The 18,142-nt window shown below is 44.8% G+C and overlaps 1 protein-coding gene across 1 annotated transcript in view; it reads right to left on the bottom strand.

Moving 5' to 3' along the window:
• ACSS3 (acyl-CoA synthetase short chain family member 3) overlaps positions 1-18,142 on the bottom strand; it is a 124,689-nt gene that overhangs the window by 94,647 nt on the left and 11,900 nt on the right. Inside the window, exon 2 of the mRNA XM_030215002.1 lies at positions 14,107-14,251. Coding sequence (XP_030070862.1) covers positions 14,107-14,251 — 145 coding nt within the window. The remainder of the gene's footprint in view (positions 1-14,106; positions 14,252-18,142) is intronic.

The following is an 18,142-nucleotide window of genomic DNA, read 5'->3' as shown; positions in this document are numbered from 1 at the left end:
AGAGAAAAAGAGAGAAAAAAGAGAAAGAGAGAGAGAAAGAGAGAAAAGAGAGAAAAAAGAGAAAAAGAGAGAGAGAGAGAGAGAGAGAGAGAGAGATCATGGACCCCAGGAAAGAGAGACTGATAATGGACCTGGAAGAAGAGGAGAGGGGGGAGGAAAGGAAGTGAAAGCAGGAGATGTTGGACCTTTTCAGTTGCATGCTTAAAAATTTGCACGCACATCTTTATAGAACAGCGTTTAGCAAGATGAATGTAAATCCAATTTTTGGCGATAATTGGCTTGTTACTCAATTAAATTACACGCATAATTTTCAGCGCTATTTATAGAATTTAAGGGATTATATACAGGTATTATTTTGTACCTGGGGCAATGGAGAGTTAAGTGACTTGCCCAGAGTCACAAGGAGCTGCAGTTGGAACTGAACCCGGTTCCCCTGGGTCTCAAGCCATTGCACTAACCATTACGCTACTGTAAGCCAACAGGTTTTTGTTTTTTTTGTTTTTTTGAGGGGGGGGGGGGGGGGGTAATGTTTTACTAACTTCCTGTAATAGTTTGAAGGACGAATCCCTGGCGTTCTTGTAACATTAGCTGCCTAGCCATCCGATAGGCTAGTCTATACTGTGGTTCCTAAGATACAGAATATTTTTTAAGAAAGTCCTGCTCTTTCTACTTTCATGCATCTGATGACATTGAAAAACTGCTTTTCCCAGCTCTGCATTTTGAACTGGTCAGACCTTGAAGGTGGTGATTTTCCTCCACCAGTTCTGGAAGTTTCCTCCACTTTGCTGTCACCACTCAGCTCAGGCAAGCAGAGACTCTGCAGCCAGCTGCAGGAACCTGGGAACTGGTTATGAGTCTATAAGCCTGTTCAGAATTTCCAGAAAGAAGAGTTTGATGGTAATAAAAAGATTGCCATTACTATTCCCAGGGCTTTTTTTGAGGGGGTACTGAGTACCGGCACCTTTTCCAGTGTCTGCTAAAATTGACCCGTAGACCACAAGTTTTAATGAAAGAGCTCAAGCTCAAAACACAAATTCTGCCTTGTCATAGATTGTGTGATTGATTGCAGGGGGCCTGGCTATTGTGGGGTGGGTCCCTCAGTGATCACCCCACCCTGAAGCAGTGGCGTTCCTAGGGTGGCTGAAACCCGGGGCGGGTCGCCGATGGGCCCCCCCCAGGTGCAGCGACCTCCCCCCCCCCCCCCCCCCCGGCGAAAGGACACCCACCTGGGTGCGTTTTTACCTGCTGGGGGGGTGCCCTGCGCCTGTTGGCTTCGTTCGTTCCATGCTCCCTCTGCCCCGGAACAGGAAGCAACCTGTTCCGGGGCACAGGGAGCACAGAACGAGCGAAGCGGGCAGGCGCGCGGCACCCCCCCAGCGGCGTGCACCCGGGGCGGACCGCCCCCCCCCCCTTGGTACGCCACTGCCCTGGAGGGTGGCCCGGCATTTGAGTACCGGCACCTTTTTTTGCTAGAAATATTGCACTGACTATTCCTATACCTGAAGAAATCATCTGCGTCTTGTTGTTACAACGACCAATATAAATAGCTCTTTCCTATAAATATATTGATTATTTGAGGGTATTTCCTCAAATAATGGATATTATAGGCATCAACCACGCAGAGTTAATTTAATAATTAACAAAGATGGTTGAGCATCTGAAGTCTTTTCCTCCTCAACAATCCAGTATTAATTAAATTGAGAGGATTAATTGCTTAACCAGCTTATAATCGAAAGTAATCGCCGGCTATTTCCCGACACAAATCGGGATATGGCCGGCGATTTCGCAAAAGCGGCGAAAAGCATATATTCGAAAGCTACATTTGTGATAGCTTCGCCGCTTTCCCTTCGCCTCGCCGGCGAAAGTTCAAAGGGGCGTGTTGGCGGCGAAGCGAAGGCGGGACATGGGCAGGCTTGGGCGTGGCTACCAGATGGCCGGCTTTCGCAGATAATGGAAAAATAAAACCCGGCAATAAGCAGTATTTCGCCGGGTTTACTTGGTCCTTTTATTTTCACGACCAAGCCTCAAAAAGGTGCCCCAACTGACCAGATGACCAACAGAGGGAATGGGGGATGACCTCCCCTTACTCCCCCAGTGGTCGCCAACCCCCTCCCACACTAAAATTATTAAAATACAAACCTTTTTTGCCAGCCTGTATGCCAGCCTCAAATGTCATACCCAGCACCCTGACAGCAGTATGCAGGTCCCTGGAACAGTTGTTGTTGGTTGCAGTGGACTGCAGAAAGGCAGAGCCAGGCCCATCCCCCCCCCCCCCCACCTGTTCCACTTGTGGTGGGTAATGTTGAGCCCTCCCAAACCCCCCAAAACCCACTGTACCCACATGTAGGTGCCCCCCTTCAGTCCTTAGGGCTAGGGTAATGGTGCACACTTGTGGGCAGTGGGTTTTGGGGGGGATTTGGGAGACTCAGCACACAAGGGAAGGGTGCTATGCACCTGGAAGCTAATTTGGTTGTTTATAAAAGATGTTTGAAGTGCCCCCTAGGGTGCCCGGTTGGTGTCCTGGCATGTGAGGGGGACCATTGCACTACAAATGCTGGCTCCTCCCACGGCCAAATGCCTTGGATTTCGCCGGGTTTGAGATCGCCGGCAGTTTTTTCCATTATCGCGGAAAAACAAAAGTGGCTATCTCAAACCCGGCGAAATCCAAAGCATTTTGCCGGCCCACACCATATTATCGAAAAAAAAGATGGCCGGCCATCTTTTTTAAAAAACGGTTCCGGCCAGCTGTTGCGCGCCGCCGCCAAAATAGATCGCCGGCGACCTATTTCGCCGGCGACGTTCGATTATTCCCCTCTAAGTTAATATATAACGGTGGTTAACAAGCAATTTTCCATCGGTTCTTTAAACTATAAATATATTGACAATTTATTGAAGTAATCCAAGTTCATTGCCTCGGGTCTCAAGTCCCTCAACTCTCGATGATTGATTATTTGCCTGTCTTTATGAGCTCAGTGAATAAGCTCCACATTAAAATACAATTGCTGTAATTACAAGCTTGACAGTTTAAGAAACAGTAATTCTAAAGCTGTACTGTCTTAAAATAAATTAGGGATGTACATTTATTAGCACACAAAACCACACTGATTTAATGTGCATTAACACAGAAATAAATGAATGTATAATTGATTTGCATGCATTAAAAAAAAATCCAGAGAACAGTTTCCTTTCTACATAGGGGCTGATCAGCCTCCCAGCAGATGACCTCATCTCATTGCTCCCCCACGCCATTTGCTTGGCCGTCACCATTAAAACCCCGAAGAACCTCTGTGATATGAGTTCTCTCAAAACTGGGGTTACACATACAGGGATGGGCCCTGTTTACTAAGGCGCATTAGCGTTTTTAATGCGCCTACAATTACTGGGGTTACACATACAGGGATGGGCCCTGTTTACTAAGGCGCATTAGCGTTTTTAATGCACCTACAATTAGCACGCACATGCTAACCATGTAGGCGCGTACACAGTTAACACGCGTACATGGTTAACGTGCGTTAAAAACGTTAAAGCGCCTATAACGCGGCTTAGCAAACAGGGCCCTTAGTCAGTTTTTTAAATAAAAGTATTCTGTCTTATTACTGTACAATACAATGCAAAACACATACATATAAATTTAATCGATAGAAATTTTCGATAAAGGGAACGACGTGTATTTGCTGTCCTTAGATACGAGGTCTGCTTTCGATCTACTTAACCACTTCCTTCTTTCTCATCTCAGAGACACGGCATAAAGGGCACCAGTTTTGATTGAATTTTTCCTCTCTCTTTGAGAAGTCCTTTTGAATCTCACCCCCTCACATTGGAAGTGCCTCGGGGATCTCCCACACTTTTTAATATTTTTCTAGCCCTCCTGGCCATTTTCGTTCAATCAATAGGGGGTCATAGCTCTCATGTACACCGATGGTATCAGACTAGTGGTCTCATAAAATGAAGTTAAACCCTTCAAAATCTACTGCCATTGCTTTGTCTAGATGTCATTCATTATCTTCCTTGCCCCCCTCTTTTGATCAATAGAACACAGGTAACTGTCAATGATATGATACATATGTTGGGAGTCTTAACAGATCAATGACTTATCTTGGAGAGATCATGCAGCTCCATCTATCACAGTCAGATAGATGGAGTTGCATTATCTCTTGTGTATAGATGGAGATAATGGAACTCCATCTATACACAAGTCAGATGTCTCCAGCTAGCCAAAATGGGACAGTTAAACTACCCTAGAATGCCAAAAAAATCACGTCACCCCTCTACTTAAATAGCAACTTTGCAATCCGGTGTGTCAGTGTAAGATTCCAGTCGTTACCCATAAGGCTTATTCTTTAACAATGTCAGTTTTTTGGCCAACACGATCTCACCTTATACAGCATCCCAGGAATTGAGATAATCCCAGAATAATTTATTTCCTACCCCTCCCCCATCCACAGCTAGGTTACACACCACAAAAAGCAATGCTTTCTTTTCCGTGCTCCACTGTTGTTTTATACATGAAGATTCCTACCCTTGTTTTAAAGTTGACCTGAAAACAGGGTTGTTCAGCCTCACTTTCACACAGATGGTCTAGGGTGGAGCTGAAATATTTGGGGTCATGTTGGTTTTTTGGGGAAGAGAGTATGTGATAGATCCAGGGGATCACATATAAATCCTCTTTAGTCCTTAAGAGTTTTCCTCTTTTTTTTAATTTATTAAAATTATAGATTTTTTACAAGCAAATATACTTGATACAGGAAACCACAAGAAAAGGAGATTATACAAAAGGAAATAAGTATAATGTAATAAAATTGTAGGTTTGTCCAAAAATGGAGAGGGGGGGGGGGGGGGAGAATGTTATTACCAACAGAATTCTAGAAGGCGAATCATCCTATATAATGATTCTCACCTCCAACATTCTGAGGCTGCCTGGAACCGTGGATCATGTTGGAGTAGATAATAGTGATGTCACACAACCCACACCAGATTGGCCAGTAGAAGGGAGAGGGGCGGAGCCACGATACAGGGAGCAGCGAATCAGCACAACACGGGGAATGCACAGCAGCAGGAACAGAAGCCTCTCTCACACAGTCACTCTCTCAAACATACACACTCAGAGGAAAACCTTGCTAGCACCCGTTTCCTTTCAAACAGAAACGGGCCTTTTTTACTAGTAGAAAAGAAAATCGTACTGCTAATACTGCTTCTCGCTACTTAAACTCTATCATGTACCTCTAAACAACCTTAGTATGTTTCATGTAGACAATATACTAAATTTTAACAAACTATATTTTGGGAAATGGCGCTTCCTCAAAACAGACCAATTTTCCCTATACTACAATACATGTCTTATCACACTCGAAGGATATAAATACCCTTTTAGACCATATCAGAAATGTACTTAACATTCACCTCATTAAAGATTTTCACGTGTGTCCTATTTTCCTGGCCCACTGGTCTCTTCATTCTACCAAAAATCCTGACAGTCACCATCTCAGGAACCGTAACGTGGAAAAAAAAAAAACCCTAGTTTTCTTGGCAAGTAACTCTGCTTAATGGTATGTTCTTAAAGAACTATGACATACAATAAATAGACATTATAGAAATGACTACTCCAGCCTTTCACTGAGAGGATGCGACGGTGATGGAGAAGTCTTTACTCCGAGAGTAATGGGCACCTATGGTGCATCTCTTGTTCTACATTTATCTCCCACAGAGTGGAAAAATCATTTATCAGTGAACTGAGCTGGTGTAGAGAAATATACCACAGGGGAAATTCAATATGATTTGGAATGCGGCGTTGGAAATCAGCTCCCCGAGGAGAAACAAACAGTCTTCGATGTTATCAGGCTGTAATAGAGAAGTCTATTCTCTACAGAACAAGGAACTCCTGATGCATCTTCTGCCTCTCCTTTAAATAATGCACTGCATTCAACTGGTTCCCGCCAAAAATAATCTACTTTAAGGGAGGAGGGGTTATAACTGCCCTCACTGCCAATGACCTAAATACCTGACATGCAGCACTTTTAAGTATTTCTCCCCTTATGTCAATAGAAGATAGTTCAATCTATTTCAGCTAATACAAAGGCAGAGTTGTTCTATATTGAAGTTTATAAGGCTGATATACACTTTAAGGAGGAGCGTGTGGGCTGCTTCTGTGGCTACAGTGCCATATTAGGGCATGTTAGAACTGCTTTTGGATTCCCTGTCTTATCGGGCCAATTGGTCCTAGGTATACTACCATGGTGGTGTACCCAGGACCATAGAGGGAGGGAAGATGATCGCTGCTACAGCGATAAGTCTTCCTAGCCTATAGGTGGCGCTGAGGAGGCAATGGGTATCTGGTCAAAGGGCATAACTGTCTGAGGAGGGGCAGTAGAGACCACTACCAGGAATCAAGGAAGAAAGAAAAAGAAGCAGACTGCATGAATAGATTTTCAAAAAAAAAGTTACAAAATGCACAGCTTTTCTGACTTGAGTTGGTAACCAAAGGAACGGAGGTGGATAAAATGCAAAGTTACCTTTATGCTAAAATATTTGTTTAAAAGTACCCAGCTGTATGAACAAGCACTTTAGAGGCAGTAAAGTGTATTAAATAAAGAGACAGCCAATATGGACAGCGACTGTAATGGTGCTAAGTCACTAGATTACTGCAATGCAATCTATGCCGGATGTAAAGAACAAATCATCAAGAAACTCCAAACAGCCCAAAACACTGCAGCCAGACTCATATTTGGTAAAACAAAATACGAAAGTGCCAAACCCCTAAGAGAAAAACTACACTGGCTCCCACTTAAAGAATGTATTACATTCAAAATCTGCACTCTGGTTCATAAAATCATTTACGGAGAGGCCCCAGCCTACATGTCAGACCTCATAGACTTACCACCCAGGAACACTAAAAGATCAGCACGCACATTCCTGAACCTCCATTACCCCAGCTGCAAAGGATTAAAGTACAAATTAACATATGCATCCAGCTTCTCCTACGTAAGCACGCAGCTATGGAATGCATTACCACTCGCCATGAAAAAAATACGCGACCTAACTAACTTTCGGAGATCACTGAAGACCTACCTACCTGTTCAACAAGGCATACCACAATGATCCATCCTAATTCCGGACAACGAAACTCAAGCCTGAGCTGAATAAGACCTAACTCTCTATACTCGACTACCAAAACCTACTCTACCATGAATGAACTTTCAACGAAATACCACACTATCTCTTACTCCTAATATGAACTCTTTATACTTGACTGCTTAATCTACTATGCCAATCATGATCTTTAATGTAATACCACTTGTATCTCTCGCTCCGGAATGGCGACCGCCATGACGGAACAATGTACGCCACATTGAGCCTGCAAATAGGTGAGAAAATGTGGGATACAAATGCAATAAATAATAATAAAATAATATGCAGCATAAGGGGATGAATCTACTCTCTCTATCATAACAGAGATCATAAGTATATACTAAGGCAATGAATAGAACTCAGAACAAGACAGGAAGGTGCCCCGCTCCACAAATCAGGAAGTCTGCTGGTATGTATCCCACTTCGGCACAACCCTTGGCAAGCATGCATTGGAAATTACAGTGCACAACTGGGGCAGATGTTTTCCAGGATGTAACTGGTTAACTTTGGGGAGTTAGCTGGCTGGACACCAGCTTTTGAAAATACACCCCTATGTCCACTAGGTGGCTCTATTTAGCTGCTCAAAGGGTGGATATTCCCAGAGGTATGGTTGAGTCGGAGAGAGGGACTTAGCTGACTAGTGTGAAATTTAAGCGCTAGCCAACAATATCAGATGCATAGGCGCCAGCTCTGTGGGTGCTTGAGCACCCCCAAATATTGAACAAATGCCTTCACTTTATCGAAGGATGAGATGAGTTTAGTACTCCCAACCATTCTGAAAAGTTGGCTCCTGTGATGAGATGGATATCTCTCTGTACAGCACTAGCAAGATTAAATTTAACTGGGCATTTTGGGGGACTGCATTAGAGCAAATCATCATGAAAATGGCTTCCTTAATTTGTCAGTAGAGCAGTTCAATGCAGTCTGCGAATTGAAACCAGCAAGTGGGTTATGAAGAACTTGCAAGCAGGGGCGTAGCCAGACAAAACATTTTGGGTGGGCCTAGGCAAGAATTGGGTGGGCACCAAGTGTTCTCCCCCCCCCCCCCCCCCCGCCCCCCCAAAAAAAAGATTATCTCAGCTGGTGGGAAAATGCTTCTTTCCACCTTGGCAGCAGGCACGCACTGAAAACTGAGCATGCTTAGGTGCCGGTGTCATGGAGAGTAGCGTTTTTGTTACCATCAGGGGGAAATCTTCAGCTGGCGGAGCTCAGTTACCACTAAACATGTGCTACTGTTGGGTGGGCCTGAGCCATAAATGGGTGGGCCCTGGCCCACTCAAGCCCACCTGTGGCTACACCACTGCTTGCAAGTGAGTCGGAAAATTTTATTTGAAAAGAAGAGTCATTGGAAAAATGAAGAGCCAAAGGGTCACATCACTGAAAAACCAGAATTTATAACAGAAAACTTGAGGAGGGGGGGGGGGGGGGGGAACAGTGGAACTGGTGAACCATGGGGTTTATTAGAGATCTTGAAAAAAAAACTGTAACACGCTGGGTTAGAATAAGACACTCCAGTACTCTGGGAGCCTCCTGTGTGTCTCACGCCAAAACCTGCAACAAACCGACCATCAGCTCACTAGATTTCCATCAAAAGATACGCCAAAAGTTACGATATGAGAGCTACTATCATAAAAAGGGAAAATGATGGCAGATAAAGATCCAACCTGCCCATCAGTACCAATCATTAAGGGTTTTTGCAACTACATTCCAAGCGGTTTACACATTACACTGATTTTGTACCTGGGGCAACGGAGGGTTAAGTGACTTGCCCAGAGTCACAAGAAGCTGCGGTGGGAACTGAACCCAGTTCCCCAGGATCAAAGTCCGCCATACTAACCACTAGGCTACTCCTCCACTCTAAGCTCTACTAACCCTTCCTCTCCCTCTGTGGTTGTCCCATATTTCCTTGAATTCAAACACTACCTTAATCTCTCCTTCCCCTCTCTAAACCTCTCCTCCAAGTGACCAACATCCCCCTTTCCCCTACTTATCCTTTTTTCCCCTCCTTACACCCCCCCCCCCCCCCCATGTAGCGAACATCTCTTTCCCTTCCCTAAACTTCTTCCGTTCCTCCATGTTTAGCATCTTGGCTCTCCTTAACTCTTCCCCGCTCATCATGTCCAATATCTCCCCATCTCTCTCCATACTCCAATGTCTACCATTTCTCCAACATTATTCCTTTTCCTTATAGAGCTTGTTAATTCCCCCCCCCCAAGCTGCTGCTGCCGCCGCTGACCCTATCTCTGGCCAGGCCACTCTGAAGCATTTGAAAGTGATATGCATGGCGCAGGGCATCTGAGTGCAGGCATACACTCAAGGTCTCCTGGGTCCTGATCCTTCCAGTGGGAAGTTGGATGCTTGTACTAGGGGTTGGGGGACCCAGCAGACCTAATGTGTGTGTCTGCACTGAGAGGCACTGTGCCATACATGGAGTTTTCAAGAGCTTCAGATGACCTATGTAGACTTAGGATGATTAGCACAAAACACACCCACTCTAGACCCCTGCGCCAGAAATAAATACATATATTTTTTTTTATCTATCAGCGCATGGGTAGACTGTAACATAGTAAATGATGGCAGATAAAGACCTGAACGGTCCATCCAGTCTGCCCAACAAGATAAACTCATTTTACATGGTATGTGATACTATATACCTGAGTTTGATTTGTCCTTGCCTTTCTCAGTGCACAGACCGTAGAAGTCTGCTCAGCTCCCATTTTGTTTCCCAATTACCGGTGTTGCCACCCAATCTCCGCTAAGATTCCACGGAACCATTCCTTCTAAACAGAATTCCTTTGTGTTTACCCCACGCATGTTTGAATTCCATTACCGTTTTCATCTCCACCACCTCCCGCGGGAGGGCATTCCACATATCCACCACCCTGTCCGTGAAAAAATACTTCCTGACATTACTCCTGAGTCTGCCCCCCCCCCCCCCTTCAACCTCAATTCATGTCCTCTAATTCTACCGCCTTCCCGTCTCTGAAAAAGGTTCGTTTGCGGATTAATACCTTTCAAATATTTGAACGTCTGTATCATGTCATCCCCATTTCTCCTTTCCTCTGAGGTATACATGTTCAGGTCGGCAAGTCTCTCCTCGTACGGTTTGCAACGCAAATCCCATACCATTTTGGAAATACCATTTCCCCATGCATGTGGGAAAATTATTGCGGGATGCCTCAGCACACCCCGCAGTACGCCATTTATTGCTGCGGTAAGTTGCATTGTAAAAGAGCCCCCTAAGTCTGTCCCCATACGCTTCATGACAAAGACCACTGGCCATTTTAGTAGCCACCCTCTGGACCGACTTCATCTTGTTTATATCTTTTTGAACAAGCGGTCTCAAGTACTCCAAGGGCCCTTTACAAAGCGGCAGCAAGCCCAATGCAGACTTACTGTGCGCCGATGGCAAGCTACCGCCGGCCCAATATAGACGTCAGCAGTAGTACCACCCCGAGCGCATGCCCTGTTTTTTTAGCGCTGCGGTTACCCAGCGGTAATCATACAGCTCCGTGCTACCCAGTTACCATTGGGTTAGTGCGGGAGTCCTTTAAGTGCTTCACCCCTCCCCCCACACACACGGCCCTGTCTTTTTCGGCCTTTTTATCCACTGTGGTAAAAAAGACCTCAGCGAGCGGCATAAACGACCCCCGTCGCTAGTGCAGCTTATAAAAGGACCCCAAATGAAGCCTTAAGAGGTTTTTACAGAAGCACTATCACCTCCTTTTACACCCAAACATCTTTTTTAGTTTAACTTATCTATTTGGCCACCTTAAACTCATCAGAAATATTCACCCCCCAGATCCCTTCCTTATTTTACCCTATATACGTCCTCCTTCTCCTCCACTGCTTGCTCCAGGCTTCGCTCCTTTTCTCTCGTGGCACCTTATGCCTGGAATAGACTTCCTGCACCTATACGTCTAGCTCCATCTCTACCTGTTTTCATATCTATGCTGAAAACCCACCTTTTCACTGCTGCTTTTAGCTCCTAGCCACTACTCAGTTGCCCTCCCCTTGTCCCTTCCTTCCTTCTCACCCATTACTTCCCTCACCCGTAACTGTCTTGTCTGTCTGTATTATTTAGATTGTAAGCTCTTTTGGGCAGGGACTGTCTCTTTGTATCAGTTGTTCAGTGCTGCGTGCGTCTGGTAGCACTAGACAAATGCTAATAATAATAATAATAATATACTGCATTGCCCTCTAGGTTTTCACAGCCCAGATGCATGACCCTTTACGTTACAAGACGTATGAGGAGAGACTTGCTGAACTAAACATGTATACTCTGGAGGAAAGGAGAAACAGGGGTGATATGATACAGACGTTCAAATATTTGAAAGGTATTAATCCGCAAATGAATCTTTTCCGGAGATGGGAAGGTGGTAGAACGAGAGGACATGAAATGAGATTGAAGGGGGGCAGACTCAAGAAAAATGTCAGGAAGTATTTTTTCACGGAGAGAGTAGTGGATGCTTGGATTGCCCTCCCGCGGGAGGTGGTGGAAATGAAAACGGTAACGGAATTCAAACATGCGTGGGATAAGCATAAAGGAATCCTTTGCCGAAGGAATGGATCCTCAGGAGCTTAGTCGAGATCGGGAGGCGGGGCTGGTGGTTGGGAGGCAGGGATAGTTCTGGACAGACTTTTACGGTCTGTGCCAGAGCCGGTGGTGGGCAGCGGGACTTGTGGTTGGGAGGCGGGGATAGTGCTGGACAGACTTGTACGGTCTGTGCCAGAGCCGGGGTTGGGAGGCAGGGCTGGGGAGGTGAGGATAGTGCTGGGCAGACTTATACGGTCTGTGCCTGTGCCAGAGCCGGTGGTTGGGAGGTGGGGATAGTGCGGGGCAGACTTATAAGGTCTGTGCCCTGAAGAGCACAGGTACAAATCAAAGTAGGGTATACACAAAAAGCAGCAAATATAAGTTATCTTGTTGGGCAGACTGGATGGACCGTGCAGGTCTTTTTCTGCCGTCATCTACTATGTTACTATGACCCTTGAAATTTTGTTTCATACAATCTTAGCTGCCAAACTGTAGACCATGGAACGTCACTGCAGAATTTTTATAAAGCTGAGAAATATGGTATATAGATTGCATTCTACCTATTACGCTTAACCTAATTATACCCACAATTTTACAGCAAGATCGTTAAAAGAAGTAACATAGCAGATGGCATGAAAACAATTGTTAATCATTAACCTGACTGCACAGTCTATGGGAATCATATTCAGAACTTTAAAACAGCACTGTAAAAAAACAAAAAAAAAGCTATTTAAGGACAATGCTGCATATGAGCCTTCATGACCCCTAAGCCCCTTCTTTACTTGTCCCATAGGTCCAGTGAGTAGGTCAGCTTCCTACAGAGCTGATTAGAAATGGCCATTACCAAGACAGGGAAAAAAATTCCAGTTATTATGTTTAAGGAATTCTTTTGCCACAGAAAAGCAATGCAGGTCTTCGGGCTACCCCACCCCAAAGTACTGTGGGTATCCCTGCCATTCAAGGACTGGGGTCCTAAGTCACCTCAATACTTTATCAATAAGCTATGGTAGAGACCATCCTCAAATCAAAAGAAGCAGTAGCACCCCCCCCCCCCCCCCCCCCACACACACACACACACACTGGAAATTAAAAAGCCAGATTCAGCTAACATGGTTTTCTATTCTGTCTATTAGGAACAGAAATCTGTAATGAACTACAGCATACCTTTCTAGCAAATCCCTCCTAAGAGAGCTAACAGGAAAGAGGTTTGTAGTGTTCCGTGACCAGAATTTCAAAAACGAGTTGAAAGAAAGCAGGAGAGGGAGATTTAGTCACCAGCATTCCTAATTATATTTGAGAAATCATAAATGGAACATGTAACGGGTTTTTTTTTTCCTTTGATTGCTGAGCACTTGATTCAACAGCTCATACTTGCTCTAAGGGACTAGTTCAAAATTCACATGGTCCTAGTAGCCCTGGGTAAGCCTTTTGAAGGTTCAAACCCAACTTGACCCAGGGCCAATGCAGAAATGACCTCTCCAAACTTACCACGGCATGAAGTATGAAATGAGCATGTACTGGCTCAGACATTAACAGCAAGGGTGACAATTAAAAAAAATAAAATTACCAACATTTGAAAAAATAAAATTACTGGTGGTCAGCATCAGCCCGATCCCCCTCCACTCCAGTCCCCCAACTTTAAAATCCATGATGTCTAAAGGGCACCCACCCTACCCACACTACCCCTCCCCATCCTCCTGACTAACAAAAAGAACCATAATTCCCTAGTGTCTCGAGGCACTCTTCCCCCTCCCCCAGACTTTTTTTTTTTTTTTTAAGATCTTGAAGTCAGGTCAGGCGGGGATTGGGTGGGAGAAAATGGTGCCCCTAGATAACAGTGAATTTGTTTTTGTTTTTGTAGTTGGGAGGGAGGGAGGGAGGAATATTGGGTAGGAGTACCCTACACACCAGGGTGTATTGTGTAGGGGGTCAGGTGGGCACCCTAGACACCAGGAAATTTGTTTTTTTGGGGGGGAGGGTTAAGTTGCAATGGATGAAAGGATAGTTGGTAGGGTCTGGTAGGGGCCACAGGAAGGGTACTGGTGCACAAAATTAACCAGCAAAGAGGTCGGGTTGGGCTACAGCACGTTTTTGTTTTATGCATCGGTCCGGCATATTTAATGGCCTCATCTGAAGGCAACGTGTGGGCCCGTATGCCGCACCGAGGTAAATTTCGCTCAACCTCTTTCCCGTATTGCTCGCCAGCTGAAATTACAGGAGCTTTCCTCATCGGCCCCTCAGTGTCCTTACAGAAAGAAACGCTAACATGAGCCAATCCAGCATCATCCACCCTCTTGCACCTCCCCCCCCCCCCCCCCCCCCCCAATCACAGCCTGATTGAGTTCAGAGACATACACCCCTTTCCAGCAATTCTCCTCGGTGTACGTGCTCAGACATCCTAAAGAGAGAAGCAACAGCAGGAACACGGAGCTACCACTGGTTACCTGGGTGTGAACCTCTCTGTAAGTGACGGCCGCTATAGTACCGGTTACAGGGCTATCATGGATTATAGCAGTCTGATCTCCACGCCCATTCTCTATGTGACGGTCCAGAGCGTTGTAGCAAAGATTAAGCTCACCACCCACAAACCTAAAACAAAACAAAAAAAAGAAAATCAATGAGTTTAGCAAATCCGTTGATGTCTGCCTAATCCTTACCAGTTAATTATAATTTATAAGTGGGGATGCTGGCGCTCTGCCACACAAGACAGTCTTACAGTATTACAGGAGAGTAACAACTCTACCTTGAGGAATCCTGCTGCTATATTTCCAAGGTACAATGTTTACTCAGTGCTAATGATACCATAAGACGAGGTTTAAAGACTTACACTTTAGAACAGTGGAAAGATCATACCATGAGTAATGAGATTTAGAATCCTTTTCACATGAATCCTATCAACATTTTTAATCAAACCAGTTTTTAATCCATTCTTATTAAGTTAAAAGGCTTTTTTTTTAAGTGCATGCAGGCCTCCTGACGTAATTTTCAAATCTGCACAAGATAACTGCGTACTAAAAATTATTTTTAATGTCGGAGGGGAGGGGGGGGGGGGGGGTGTCTGGGGCAGAGAGCAGACATTCCAGATCTAATTAGTTAGGGCATCTAAATTACCTCATGCTAACTGGTTACCACAGGATTACACTACCAACTAATAAGATTAGATTATTATTAATCAAAAACATTTATTACAAAAATTACACTCAATCCATTACATAAAACCTTCCATTGCATCACCCTCCACACGGATCATACAATACCATACCTTAACATTGACCCAAGTCTTCCCAACTAAATATGCACAATCTACTCATTTTCTTATGTCAGTCAATAATGTTTGGTAGACTATTGCAACCACTTATAAGGCCCATAATCATGATGAATAAATCCTGAATGTCCTGTATTGTGTACTTTCCAAAAATCAATCACAGAAAAACCATGGATATTTAAGGGGTCCTTTAAATACATCAACTCAATGCAGTTGTAGTCCAAAACATTCTTGTATAGTCCACTGATGTCTTCAAATTGAGAAACCCAAATATGTCCCAAAAGTTGGTCCTTTTATTCTTTTCTTTATCTTTTCTCAGGTTCACAGCTCTACATGAAACTGTGTTTCGCCAAAAAGGCGTCTTCAGGAGCCGTTCAAAAGCCATCTATTATGTGTAGCCTTGATTTACCCGCATCAATATATTTTCAGCGCATTACCATAGACGAGAATTACTGGGATTAGGGTTACCATATTGTGTCCTCTGAAAAAGAGGACACACATCACGCCCCCCTGCCCCGCCCCTGCCTGCCCACACCACGCCCCTTTTGCATCCTCACCTGCCCTTTCTCGCTTTCACCCCACCCCTGTCACATATTCCCCCCCCCCCCCTGTCACCTCCTCACCCCTGGGTCACATATACCCCTCCCCTTACTTACTATCTACTGCCCTGGTGGTCTAGTGACCTCTTCGGGGCAGGAAAGAGCGCTGCCCTTGCCCTGCATCCTGTTGCTGTCACGGTCTCGGAATTCAAAATGGCCACTTCAACTCTTGGCCACCAGGGCAGTAGATAGTAAGTAAGGGAAGGGGAGGGGAGGCTAGGATAGGTCCACCGCCCGCCCACCCGTTTGTCCAGAAATCCGGACAAATGGACGGACTCGCAAAACCCGCCCGGACGCCCAGACATGTCCTGAAAAAGAGGACATGTCTGGGTAAATCTGGACGTATGGTAACCCTAACTGGGATCCAACTGCCAACAATGCTCAGCACAGGATTACCACAAGATCCCTTAATGCCTACAAAATAGGTGGTGAAGAGCTCATGCAGTCATTTTTTTTTTTTTAGTGGCCACATGCAAACGGCTTCTTCCCTTCCTCCCACCGTTGTGCAGTTTGATGGCTGACGTTGCTGTCTGCACCACAGGAAGCTACAAAACACGAGGTCAGGCACGTCCTGTATTCTCATGCCGCAGACTGATGCAGGCTGAAAATTTACCTCTCATGCCGTAACACTGGTCCAAAGATGGGGAAGCAAAAGCAAAGTCAGCTAAGTCAGCTCAGGGCGTCACAACCCCCTTGAGGTAGTCCTATCCTACTCTGTCATATTTATGTTCTATGTACAAGGAAAACAAACAGCTTTCAACTGTTAGGCACCACTGAAATGTAAATTTTTTTTAGGGCTGCAAACTTAAAGTGTTAATAACACAATTAAAATGTGAAATCTTTAACATGCGCCAAAATGTTTTAATGCGATTAACACAGAAGGCAGACACACAGTCCAGCACCTCTCATTCTCTGACCCCCCCCTCCCCCCCACACACACACACACACTCATCGCAAACCTTGCCTGTCCGGCAGCGTTGAAGGAGCATCTTCAACGCTGCCAGAGAGACAGGCTAGGTTCGCGGTGCAAGTGGGGAGGGGGGAGTCAGACAGTATGAGTGCCGGGCGACTATAGGTAAGGCTCCAGTATCCTAGGTGAGAGAGGATGAAAAGTTGGCTATATGTAGGACCCCAGTTAGTTCTTTTAAGTTGTTTTTTATTTCAGTGCTTTAGAGCGATTCAGTATTTACATTTAAAGTCCCAGGGCCTTCATTGAAAAACATAAGTATTACATAACAACATAAGAATAGCCATGTTGGGTCAGCCCAATGGCCCATCTAGCCTACTGCTTCCAATAATGGCCAATCCAGCTCACAAGTACCTGGCAGAAACCCAAATAATGGCAACATTCCATGTAGAACCTCAAAGAGTAGCAACATTCCATGCTACCAATCCCAGGGCAAGCAATGGCTTCTCCATGTCTGTCTCAATAGTAGACTATGGACTTTTCCTCCATGCGCTGATAGACAAATAAAAAAATATATGTATTTATTTCTGGCGCAGGGGTCTAGAGTGGGTGTGTTTTGTGCTAATCATCCTAAGTCTACATAGGTCATCTGAAGCACTTGAAAACTCCGTGTATGGCACAGTGCCTCTCAATGCAGACACACACATTAGGTCTGCTGGGTCCCCCAACCCCTAGTACAAGCATCCAACTTCCCACTGGAAGGATCAGGACCCAGGAGACCTTGAGTGCATGCCTGCACTCAGATGCCCTGTGCCATGCAGACATAGTAACATAGTAGATGACGGCAGATAACCACTTTCAAATGTTTATTCACACCTTTAAAGAAATGAAGCGAATTGGTGAGGCAAGACTTCCCTTGGCTGAAACCATGCTGACTCTGTTCCTTTAAATCATGTTTATCTAAGTGTTCCGTAATTTGATTCTTTATAATATTTTTACCCAGCACTGACATCAGGCTTACTGGTCTGTAATTTCCTGGATCACCTCGGAACCTGTTTTATAAATCGGCGTTACACTGGTCACCCTCCAATCTTCAGGCACTATGGATGATATTAATAACAGGTTGCAGATTACCAACAGCAGATCAGAAATTTCATGTTTCAGTTCTTTCATGCATGCCATCTGGTCCAGGTGATTTACTACTCTTTCATTTGTTGATTTGGCTCAGAACGTCTTCCATTTAACTGAGATTTCTTTCAGTTCCTCTGCATCATCACCCTTGAAAGACAGTATAGATAGATCTCTTATCTTCTACCATAAAGACCAAAGCAAAGAGTACTCCAGGACTGGACTTTGGAAACACTGCTATAAACAATGACCATATTTGGGTGCTGTTATAGGATAGCAGCACTAATATTTTTAAGCGCCTAAATTTGGCCGCCATTTACAGAATCTAGCCCTATGCGACAAATTGTACTTGCACGTTTATAGAATTAGGGGTACATGGCTTTAGAAACCATTTAATATATGTAATTGAGTGCTTGAAATGTTGCAATCCTGGCATCTCTGGGTTAAAGTAATAGTAAGGTCTAAGTTAGAAATCCCCACCCCCTGTACTCCCAATGGGAGCCGGTGTCAGCAGCCCCTTTGTTAAGTAAATAACCTTGGGGCTCATTTTCAAAGCACTTAGACTTACAAAGTTCCATAGG

This window comes from Microcaecilia unicolor, chromosome 9, assembly GCF_901765095.1.
Source record: "Microcaecilia unicolor chromosome 9, aMicUni1.1, whole genome shotgun sequence".
In the NCBI taxonomy this organism is placed as follows: Eukaryota; Metazoa; Chordata; class Amphibia; order Gymnophiona; family Siphonopidae; genus Microcaecilia; species Microcaecilia unicolor.
Note: the sequence above shows the minus strand (reverse complement) of the source record. Positions and strands in the feature narration are given on the sequence as shown.